Source organism: Gordionus sp. m RMFG-2023, chromosome 3 (assembly GCF_954871325.1).
Source record: "Gordionus sp. m RMFG-2023 chromosome 3, tfGorSpeb1-WG-v2, whole genome shotgun sequence".
NCBI classification, from domain to species: Eukaryota; Metazoa; Nematomorpha; class Gordioida; order Chordodea; family Parachordodidae; genus Gordionus; species Gordionus sp. m RMFG-2023.
The window spans coordinates 38,420,936-38,433,465 of NC_088777.1; the positions used below are offsets into that span (position 1 = coordinate 38,420,936).

At 24.4% G+C, this 12,530-nt stretch overlaps 1 protein-coding gene across 4 annotated transcripts in view; it reads left to right on the forward strand.

The window, feature by feature from the left end:
- Positions 1–1,633: 1,633 nt before the first annotated feature.
- The window catches only part of LOC135926499 (aspartyl/glutamyl-tRNA(Asn/Gln) amidotransferase subunit B-like), a 31,938-nt gene continuing 21,041 nt past the window's right edge, over positions 1,634–12,530 (forward strand). For 2 of the 4 annotated variants that reach the window (XM_065462396.1, XM_065462395.1), the window contains exons 1-6: positions 1,634–1,751; positions 1,796–1,964; positions 2,004–2,117; positions 9,509–9,701; positions 10,852–11,215; positions 11,596–12,133. In XM_065462396.1, the coding sequence (XP_065318468.1) occupies positions 1,684–1,751; positions 1,796–1,964; positions 2,004–2,117; positions 9,509–9,701; positions 10,852–11,215; positions 11,596–12,133 (1,446 nt within the window). In that variant the 5' untranslated portion in view covers positions 1,634–1,683. Of the gene's footprint in view, positions 1,752–1,795; positions 1,965–2,003; positions 2,118–9,508; positions 9,702–10,851; positions 11,216–11,595; positions 12,160–12,530 lie in introns of all 4 variants that reach the window. The other 2 variants (XM_065462397.1, XM_065462398.1) reach the window with 2 other exon arrangements.

Consider the following 12,530-nt stretch of genomic DNA (forward strand, 5'->3'; position numbering starts at 1 on the left):
TCTAATTTATATATTTTTAATTTAGATATAGAATAGCGGGGCCCCACACTAATAATCATTTAGAAGGGTTCCATCATGCCCTTAATAAGAAAATTTCATATGCCCATCCAAATATTTATATGTTGATAAATATTGTAATAAATTTTCAAAATTGCAATGATCTTAAACTCACTCAGATAAATAATGAATCCACTGTCAATCGAATTAATTACGCGTATGAAATAAAGGATCGGAAGATCCAAAATTTAACGCAAATTTATGAAGAGACCCAAGATGTTTTAACATTTTTGGATGAGGTTTCAAAAATTATTGAATTAAAATGTTAGAATTTTTTATTTTATAAACATCATTATATATATTTCGCTATTTATTCAAATTTTATTTGTGTTTGCCTGTGAATTTTTAAATAAATGCCATCGGTTTATTTTTTATTAAAAATATATATGTATTACCTTTAAACCATTAATCAAAATAAATCCATCATTACAATTCCAATGTAAATATTCCATTCGCTTTTATTTTGCATATTATTTATAAATTTTGATGTATATGTGTTGAGTTTTGACCGATGGGTCCCCCTGTCTGAGTGGGAAATATACAGTCCATGATCGGGGGTCCGGGATGGTCAATGACGGGATCCAGGGGGCAAGGTTTTATTGATTTCGTCATGGTATCACACGGACAACGTAGTGGCCATAATATTTTCGAAGTTTATTCAACAAATTAAAGTCGATGTTACCCATAATATAAATTTTAAAATCAAAAGTTTATTCAACAAATTAAAGTCGATGTTGCAAAAATATAAATTTTAAAATCAAAAGAAAATAATTAATGGTCGAGAAAAAGGTATTTTTCCAACCTTTATAATTTTTGAAAACAAAGAGAAAAAAAAGGTTGTTATTTAATCGCGATACAATCATTCTTGAAACTGGTTAGAACCAGTTTCAAATGCAATATAAAATAAGGTATAATATCAATTTCATAACAAAAAAAAAGGAAGATGGAAAAACAAAAGAAGCAAGTAGAAAACAAAAACGTAAAGAGAAGAAATATGTTATACGGGACAAGTGGGGAGATAGAACATAACAATATGCGATCTATATTTTGTATGATTTTTTTAAATAAATTATTTATAATGATCAATTCGTCTATGCCATAAATACTTAAGATAAATAATTTAATAATATAAGAAGGCTAAAGACACTTTATAAAAAGTAGAACCTATTCTGAATTACATTAAGATATTAAAAGTTCTATTATATTAGGTTAGTATCAGTTACTCTTATAAATTCATATAAAATTATTTTGATAATTTAAAAAGAAGTGAGGTAAAGTTTTCTAATGACTTACAAATTAGTATTTATAAATTGAAAATACATTAATACCATGTTTATAATTTAAGAATAAATCTGATTAGGCAATAACTTAATATATTTCCGAAAAATTATTAACATATTTATGGCTCTAGGTTAAATAATTTTATATAAATTATTTTATAATATATAATTTAATTAAAAATATACTAAATATTTACTATTATATAAATAATAGATATGATATTTATATTTATCGCTTTCTTTAGTGGAGTAATACATAATGGGAACATTTTTTTATTTTTCGCTATTATCATTTTCGCAGTTTAATTTTCCCCTAGTTTCAAATTTCTACCAACGTTTTATATCAATGTATGTATTTTATCCCAATACGCTTTTAAATAGATCATTTTTTGATAAATGTTTACAAAGATTGAGGTAAGTTAACTTATTCGCGAAGAATATTAAACAATTATATTTAGCTATATGCTTCATGATGAATTATTGTGCTGGGATATCAGAATAGGATTAGAAATTCATATAAAATTATTGAATTTAGCCAAAATATTTTCTAATTCGTCAGCCAATTTTGTACAAATTCCAAATCATCATGTAACACCTGTAGATATTGGGTTTCCTGGAACGTTACCTGTATTAATTTTATTAATTTTATTGTTATTTTTAGATTAGTTGGTAAACATTAACAGCATTAAGAAAGCTCTTACCTTGGCAAAAATTTTAGATTGCCATATAAATTTTTCATCAACATTTGACCGCAAGCATTACATATATCCAGATTTAGCAGTAATATATTTTAATTTTATAAAAAGTTTACCAAACATTTAAAAAAAATTTATTTTGTATTTGTTAAATTGATACTATAAAATAAAAATATACTGGACCAGGCACTGATCTTTTCTTATTAAATCTGGTACTTTTATTATATATAATTTTTTTATTTTAAATTTTATATATGAAATTATAAAAAATGTTTTAATAACACAAAAAATCAAGATGATTAAAATATTAAATATAATTAACATTTATATTCTATATATAAGAGTTAATGAATATGATAAGATTTAGACCTGGCCTGGTAATATTTAAGTGACTTGTACCAGTGAGATAATAGATCTAATACATTCTATTATAAATATTAAACAGATATTATTTAATTAATTAAAATTATTAATTACTATATAGAAATTTATATAGTAATAAAGAATTTAAAGATTTTTTTTTTTACAAAACAAGGCAATTATTAAAGATCTACTGGTATAAGCTTATTCAAAAATAAATCCAATGATTGATTTTACTATTCATATTTATACAAATAATAAAATTTACTATTTGTAGATTTGATAATATAAAATAATTCATACAAAAATATATTGACAGATTTTTAATATTTTTTTATTTGCAAGTCTAATTTTAAACAGAATTTTTTTTATAATAATTTGATTAGTGAAATTAAAAGACATATTGATTTAATATCAAACCAATTTTTAACAAAATGTGTTTCTTGTTGTTTTTTCATTATAAGATATGAAATTTATGACAGCAAATTGGTTCCAAATAAGAAAAGTTTTTCATAAGCATATACCTTGTTGATTACATCACACATTTGATAACTTATTAATAGAAATGAAATGATTAAATTTTATTAACAAACATTTATTAATCTGAATAATTGTAATTGTGATATAGTGACTGATGTTGGAGAGTGTGGTGTATTTTTGTTGTTTATTAAGTGAAAAGGAAAATAAATATATTTTTGATGATTGATAAAAAGTTTTGAATTTAATTGTAAATTGAATAAAATAATTATATTTTTTATATGAAAGTTTTAGATTTAATTGTAAATTGAATAAAATAATTATATTTTTATATGAAAGTATTGGATTTAATTTTAAAATTATTTGTTTTTAATAAAGAATTATCATATTGGAATTCTGCTCGTGGAACCATAAATTCCACATTTTTTTAACTAAATTATAATATTGATAAAATAATTCTATTTAATCAAATTATTCAAATATTTGTTCAAATATTCAAAAAATTTGATTCAAATACAATTAATTAGTCAAATAATTTTTTATTTGTATTTGACATATTTGTTACAATTTGATTCATTTTTGAATAGTTTATTTCTAAACACAACGTTTTTATAAAGCAAGATAAAAATCCAAACAACATTGATTCATGACATGCAATTCTGCTTTTTTTAAATATCAGTTTGATATTTTTTTAGAGATTAAATGCCCTTTTTCACAATTGAAGTGAACAAGTTGTTATTTAAATATTATATTATGTAGGGCTGTGCCGATATTAAATATCGGATCGGATCGGTCCTGATATTTGGCGTTTTTCAAAAATATCGGATCGGCCCGATACCTGTAAAAAACCCGATCCGATCCTTTTACTAAAAATGCAATTCTTATAAAACTTTTGAGTAATGAAACTTTGAATTATTATTTTTTAATAAAAAAAATTTTTTTTAAATATTTTAAAAAAAAATAAATTTTTTCGAGTTTCTATTTTACATTAATAATTTTTTATAAATAATTTTTTTTTAAACAATGCAAATGTTATTTATTTTTTTAAATAGATTTTACAAGTTTTTTTATAAAAATAGAAAGGAACACCCAAAGTTTTATTTATTTTTAATTTTTTAAAAAAATAACACCAATTTTATTATTTATACTTTAAATAAAAATTATTTTAAATATGGTTTCTGAATTATGGAAATATTTTGATAAAGATGAAGGTAATTTTGCAAAATGCGTCATCTGCGGAATTCTAATTTCACGGGGAGGAATACTAAAAAATTCGTTCAATACAACTAACATTAGGAAACATCTGAAGCGTTGCCATCAAAAGGAATTCGAAGAGCTATCACAAAAAGAACGAGAAATATTAGAAAAAACAAATCAAATTTTAAAAAAAAAGAGCCCTGAAAGTCAGCCAACAATATCAGCCATTCTTAATAAAACTAATATTTGGAAACATTCTGATCCTAAATCAATAATAATTTCTAAATTTATAGGGGAAATGATAGCGTGTGACCATCAGCCGATTTCTATCTTGGAGGATATAGGCTTTAAAAGGCTTTTACATCATTTATGTCCAAATTACAAAATTCCCAATAGAAAATATTTTTCGCAAGGAGTTATTCCGGATATATATGAAAAACTCTCCGAAAAAATTCGTAAAGAAATTTTGGTTGACGATTCTTTTTTATCCTTTACGGTAGATATATGGACTAGAAATTCAGGTGGCGATTCTCACATCTCATTAACATGCCACTATATAAACCAAAATTTTCAACAAATTAATAGAGTTCTAAATGTTAAAACATTTAATGAGTCGCATACAGCAATAAATATTGCTCAAATTTTAGATGAAATTATTAATTATTGGGGTATAAAGAAAAATAAAATACACCTAATCATTAGAGATAATGCACCCAATATAACTTTGGCCATGAAAAATGGGAAATTTCAAAGCATTTCTTGTTTTGCACATAGTTTGCAATTGGTTGCACAGGCAGCAATTTTATCACAGAGATCTATTATTGACATGCTTGCCCGGGTTAGAAAAATAGTAGGACACTTTAAACATTCTTCTATTGCACAAAATTGTCTAAAAGAAATCCAAATTCGATTAAGTCTAGCCCAGCACAAATTAATCCAGGATGTGCCCACCCGTTGGGATTCTACCTATTATATGCTCGAAAGATTGATAGAACAAAAAAGGGCGGTACAGCTGTTCATTATCGATAATCCTAATTTGGGAAATCTCTCATTATATGAGTGGGAATTAGCAGAAAGGGTAATTGATGTTCTTGAACCAATTCAGAGAGTAACAAAAGAAATAAGTACGGAATCATGTTCAATTAGCAATGTTATACCCTTTGTTGAAATTCTGAAAAGTGAATTAACAATTAATGGGGACACAGATAGAGGTGTGCAGACTATGAAGAATACCACTAATAATCAATTAACAACTCGGTTTTTTGATATTTATGATGATGACAATTATGTTGTCGCAACATTACTTGATCCTCGATATAAGGATTTCTTTTTGCCAAAAAACATATCATACATAGAAAAGCTCAGGACTGCATGTGAGTCTTTTTTTAAAGGTGATGATAATGTTCAACTTCCAATTTCTAATAAAGATTCGCCAGGTTTTATATTTTTTAAAATAAATTTAGATTTTATTGTTAACTTAGGTAATGACAATGAGAAAAATGTTCCACATAACATTAAAAAATGCAAATTTAATTTAAGGGATGCTTATAAATTGAAAATCAAAGAAAAACTAGTAATAAATGAAATCGATAGTAATGTAAATGATGGCCTGCCATACCTAATAGAAATCAAGGAATATTTAAAAGAATCTTTATATATAGAAAGTATGACAATATATTATATTAATTTAAATATTGCTTGGTTGGGCTATGATTGACCCATTTGTTTGGGTGATTTTTCAAAATCAACAAAAGATTGGGTTTGTATGAAACCCACTATTTTATAAATGCTAATTTTATATTTGTGTTATTTATTTAGAAAACTCGAATAACATTGATGATATTAATATTATATCCCCAGTGAATCCACTTGAATATTGGAGAGTTAATGCTGTAAAATTTCCAACTTTATCAACACTTGCACGTAAATTTTTGGCTCCTCCAGCAACAAGTGTCCCATCTGAGTCTGCCTTCAGTATGGCAGGGGATATTGATAGTCCTCATCGTAGAAGCCTATTGCCTGAAAATCTAGAGGCTCTTATATTTATTAAAAAAAATTTAATATATTATAATTTTATATATTAAATATTACAATTTTATAAACCAACATAAAATGGATATATTATTATATATTTTTTTTAAAATTATTGTTGAAATAAAAAAATTAAATTATGCATAATTCTTTTATGCATAAAAAATATTGATTTATTAATTACATTTGGTTCAAAGAGGGGTGGTAAAAAATTAATATAAATATCGGATCGGTATCGGATCGGTTTTGAACCAATATCGGATCGGATCGGTAAAAAATATGTGGATCGGCACAGCCCTAATATTATGTAATAGTTTAAATCATTGATATTGAGAGATATCTTGCTATTAAATTAAAATAAGGTGTTCATTGAATTTAAGGAAATGATGATAACATAATTATTAGATAACTATCCATGATCTTTATTATAGGAATGAATATTTAATCAGATATTACATTTATCTCTCTTATATTATTACAAAGTACAAACCAATGTTATTATTGGGGCTATGCAGATTAGTGCACTATCTTTTTTGGTAGCTATAGCTAATGGTGGCTACTTTTTTTGAAATATTTAATTTTTTAGCGCGCTACTTTCAAAAATTATATTATATTTTTATTCGTGTTAATAATTTAAAATGTCATTGCCTAGGATATCCAAATCGTTGAAAGTGATTCAGCAATGATATTAATGGAATGGAAGACAGGGATGAAAATGTTCTTAATAGCTATAATACAAATTTCCCATTCCCTAGATTTGAATTTTTTTTTAAAATAAATATAAAAACCAAAACTGGCTTCAAATTTAATTGTTTAAAAATGTAAAAAAAATATTTCCTCAAATCAATCCAGTTATAACCTCAAGAAACACCTAAAGGTAAATTGTCATTTTTACATTCTAATAGTATTTATTTTATTAGACTGTTCATGCCAATAGTTTCAAGGAAATGGAGAAACATCTAAATAATTTTGGTATAGGTGACTCTTCATTCAAAAAGACTAATTCAAATTCAAACCAAATTAACTAATAATACAAATGTCAATATTTCTCAGAAATTGGCTAATAGTTATTGTTGATTTTATAATTGATACAGTTCAGCTGTTCTCTGTTGATAATCCATCATTTACCATGATGATTAAAAATCTATCCACTGGTACAACAATTTTATGTCGCCAGACACTAATGAATAAAATAGCAGATAACTTTAAAGTGATGAAAGATGCTCTAATAGTAGAGTTATCAGAGATATCTTATATATGTACCACGACAGATAATTGGACACATAACACAAGGTAAAAACTTATAAAATGCAGCAAATTACCATAAATATTTATTTATATTGCATAAATTTTTTATAATCAAAATTAACTATTTTTTAATATTTATAAATGTTGATTTTTATATATTTACTATACAATAACATTATAAGCAGGAAATAAAACAAATTTGTTTCTATATTTTTTTTATAAAAATAGCCTAAAAGGTAGAACTTTTAAATAGTAGCTAATAGCTTGCTAATTTTTTTGATAAATAGCAATAGCGCAACTCTGGTGCCAATCCACAAATTTTTCACAGTAACGATTCCAATACCGATCCGATATTTATATTGATTTTTATTGACCATCTATCTTTGATGTCATAAATATATAAATATTTTCTACTTTAAAAAAAACCAACTAACTTTTACGAATGGTTAAATGTATTTTTATTTTTTTTATTTTCAAAAGTTAATATTCTCATTTAAAATATATGCAATGTTTATGGGTAAATGTAGTGGTTAAATAGCTCCATTTAGCTGATTTTAAAAATAGGCCAAATAAAAATATTAACCATTATTACCTATGCCTTGAAATTTCGCCAAGAGAAGTCCAAACCTTTCTGATATCTGTGGTAAAAATCAATAAGCATGGGTAATTTACTCTTGGCCAAAATTTTGATTAATTTTTTTTTAAATTGGCTATCGAGCCTTTTAACAACACTAACTGAATGTGACTCGTTAGATATTTTAAAATCATTTTCTTTTTGCAGATAATATAACAAAAAAATAGTGTAAAATTGTAAACTATTTTTTTTAAATATTACAACAAATAAATTGTATATTATTTCCCTTCATTAATTTATTATTAAGAAATTATTTATAAAATAAAAAATTATTATAAATAACCAAAAACAATAAAAAAAGTATCGGAATCGGGATTTTAAAAAAGATCAGCCCGATCCGATATTTTTTGAAAACGCTAAATATCGGTGCCGATCTGATATTAAATATCGGCAGTGCCCTATTGTTATTGATATATTTTTTTACAATTTGCATAGATTTTTATAGGAATTTTTTATAATTTACATACATTTATTGAAATATTATACATTACATATTTACAAATAAAAACCTTGCAGATTATTTATTACACAGTTATGTGGAATGCCTTTTAATAATTTTAATTCTTTATTAGTTATAGCAGTATCAATAGAATTTTTATCTTTATCCCTAAGACATCTCTTAATTCAATATTTTAAAACATGTATTATATATTTAAGATATATATTGTCTACATTTTTTATATCTACGTTTATTAATGTAAATTTTATAATAAGAATATATAAACTTATTTGGTGAATTTTTAATAAAAGTAATCCATTCTATTTTAGAATTAAATCTTATCTTACTCTTAGATAATTTATCCCTCTAAATATTTAGTTTGTTTATTCTGCTTGTGTAAGATATTTGAATAACTTGGTCCTCATGCTTTTTATATTTTAATAAGTAATATTAGCTTTAAAGTAACATTGGTTCCTTTTCGAGGACAGTAACTTTTTGCACAGATTATTTAATAAAATATTTTGTAATATAAAAAATCAGCTGTATGATAATATAAAATCGAAAAACCTTGCCTTTGAAAACGTTTTGAAAAAACATTTTGTTTGGAAATAGCTTATGGTCTAGTATCAGCTGATACTTTAAAATTTAACCAATCAATGATTAAAAAAATAATGAAATTATGCATTTAATTTTTTCATCTAACAATTTCTAAACTGATAAAAAGAAGAAGAAAGTGCTGTTAATTTTTGTTTCCAATTTTTTTAAATCTTGATTTTATGAATTTCTTAAATTAATTAGAAATGACAACATCGATGAATTTATACCCTTGCTTTTTTAAATAAAAAATATGTTACATTTTTATTTTTGATATCAATGTTTGTATATCGGTGGTATTGGGTGATGCCATGTAAAAATCAACATTGGCTAAAAAAAATTCACTAGTGTATCCTTGTATATTTTGCTGCAATTTTTCTCAAAATAAAATTAGAGCAATAAGTAAATATAAATCATCATTTAAAAAAAATATAGAGAATTTTTGACCTTTGAAAACAATTGGCATATAAATATGTATATTTATTCTCTTATATAGCAAGGATATCAAATTACACAAAAAACACCACTGGCTCAAAATGGATATTTAGAGTATATTAAGTGGAATCCTGCACACCAAACTAAAGCTGAATATAGAAAAGTCAAAATTCAAAAAATTCATATAGAAAATGATAGTGGAAAAAGTATCTATGGCCACAAAAATTCTCGATTAATAGATTTTAATAGATCTGGTATAATATTAATTTAATAATTTAATTAAAGAATTTGTAATATTTATTTATTTTTATGATCTTTTAGTTCTTTAGAAAATTGTCATTCCTTCATGGTAACATCAGGAATCTACTAATAAATTTTATTTAAAAGAAATAAAAAATTTGTAAATAATATCAATTTTATATATTCAATTAATACTTATTATAAAATATCTTAAACAGACTTCCCTTATTGTTTATATTAAAATGACATAAAATTATTTTTATACATATAAATAATTATATTTTTCAGTAAAAAAGAATCAAAATATAATACCTAATAAATAAGTAAAAAAAATCCAGTCAGCAAATTAAGAAATAAATATATAATTTTCTTGATGAAAAATAAATATGTTCCATCAGAACACTGGGAAAAGAGTGTTAAAAGAATATATCATATTAATAGCATTCAATATCATTTAAAACTTGTAATACAAAATTTATAAAATATTCAGGTTCATGGCATGACAGATTTTGCCAGGATAACATTCTAGCATGTATAAAGCGTCAATACCGATAATAATTATGTTATCTGAATTTGAAATATGAAAAACGGCCCGATTAAGATTTTAGCCAAAATAGGATTACATATGGTTAACATTGAATAAATATGCTCTACTTTATTGTTTATTTTACAGAGATCTTTTATTTATAAATAGAGAATATTTTTCAACGATGGGATAGATTCTAACATTTCTCGAAATGTGAATTATATTTAATTTATTACATCGACGATTTACAGGATTACTCATACAAAAAAATGATCCAAAATGAAACAAAGGAAAAAATAAAGAAGACAGGGAAGATAATTTTTTAATAATGAACTGGATTGATCAAAAATGAGAAAAAAAAATTAAAGAAAGAAGACAAATTGATTGAAAATGAAAAAAAAAGAGAAAGGGGTTTAAAAAGAATAAAAAATTAAAGGAATTTAAAATCACAAAAAAATAATATCAAAATAATTTTTTTTTTTTTGATTTTCCTCCTTTGATCTGACTTTTTCTTTTTTTTAATTTGGCCATCTTTTTTTTAATTTGGCCATCTTTTTTTTAGAAAGAGATACTAGATATTATTTATAAATATTAAATTAATATAGATAAATATTAAACCATTTTTTTAAAAATCACAGGCGTTGGTCTATTGGAATTAGTTACCGAACCTACATTTAACGATAGCGAGGACTGTGCGAGTTTTTTAAGGGAATTGATAGAGAAATTAACAAACGCGGGATTGAATGATGGAAGATTGGATAGGGGATCTTTAAGAGTTGACGCGAACCTACACGTGTATCCAATATTTAATAATAACAACCGAAATAACATTATTCCAAGATGCGAAATTAAAAATATGAATAGTGTAAAACATTTGGTGAATGCGATTGAGTACGAAATAAAAAGGTATAAACTAAATTACGAGGAAATAATCGAAAAAACTAATTTACAATTTGAAACTCGGTCATACAATTCAAACACAGGAAAAACCTACGCCACAAGGTTAATTAAATTTATTTTTAAATAACATTAAAGTCTGACAGTTTTTCATTCATACATTCAAACATGATAACAAAAAAACTCGGTGAGTTTCTGGCTATACTTAAATAGGGAAAATCAAAGTTACGACGAATAAGATCTGAGCAGAGCATCTGCTTTTTTAGAAATCTTTAAAATTGTCGGGGTAATATCGCGGGAAATTTTTCCCCTCCAATTGTTTAAAAAATTTTTTTGGAGACATTTTGTCAGATATTTTTTTTTAGGATAATCTATATCATAATATTATAACGTTAATATCATTCTGAATGTGAGATAATTAAAAAATTTTTTTAAATATTTTAGTTATACATAACTCCTAACTGATTTTATTCTTATTATTTTAGAGTGAAGAAGAATTTTTTAGGTTACCGGTATATTCCCGAATACAATATTCCTAACTTGATTTTAACGCAACAACTTTTAAATTCTCCAAACGTCAATTATGATGATAAAAATCGAGAATTATATTATGACATCTCTTCATCGGATGCAGCAAGAATATACAATATGAAATTCGGGTTAACTTTAGATAAATCATTGAATTTAGCACGGGATAAAGATTTATCGCGCGTATTTCTTAGAGCAAATCAAATGGCGAAATCGTTTTTCGCCTTAAAAGCTCCTGTTTTCCTCTATTCAGACAACTCTATTTACATAAATCCTCATCATTTATATAGTATTATTACTACAACTTTAAAATCATATTTGAATGATGATTCATCTATAATTAGTTTTGAGGATAATGCAAAATCATCTACTATATCCCTATTTGAAAGAAATATTGTGAAAAATTCTATAACACTCAGCGAATTATCAATAACCTTGATATTCTTATTGGAATTAGTGCGTCAAGAAATAATTACATTAGCTACCTCTAAATTGGTGAATTATTTTATAAAATTTTCAAAGTATGCCCATAAATATATCTTGCTTGAAACCATTAAAAATTATCACAATATATATAAATAATTTATTTAATCTAAATTTAAAACTTAAATTGAACTTCCTTTTTATTATCTACTCTCCATTACTAGTTATTAAAAAATTTATTAAAATTGACGAAGGATGTAATTAGTGTAAATTATACTCAAATTAATTAATTTAATCAAATAATGAACAATTTAAATATACATTTTTTTTCAAAATATTTATTATTTTAATTTTATATTTGGATACAAGATAAAACTAACCTTAAAGTTTATAAAATATTTATTGTCATTCGTCATTCTTTAAGCATATTGCCCTTTCATGTTGTTGAAAACAATAGAGCTACGCTTGA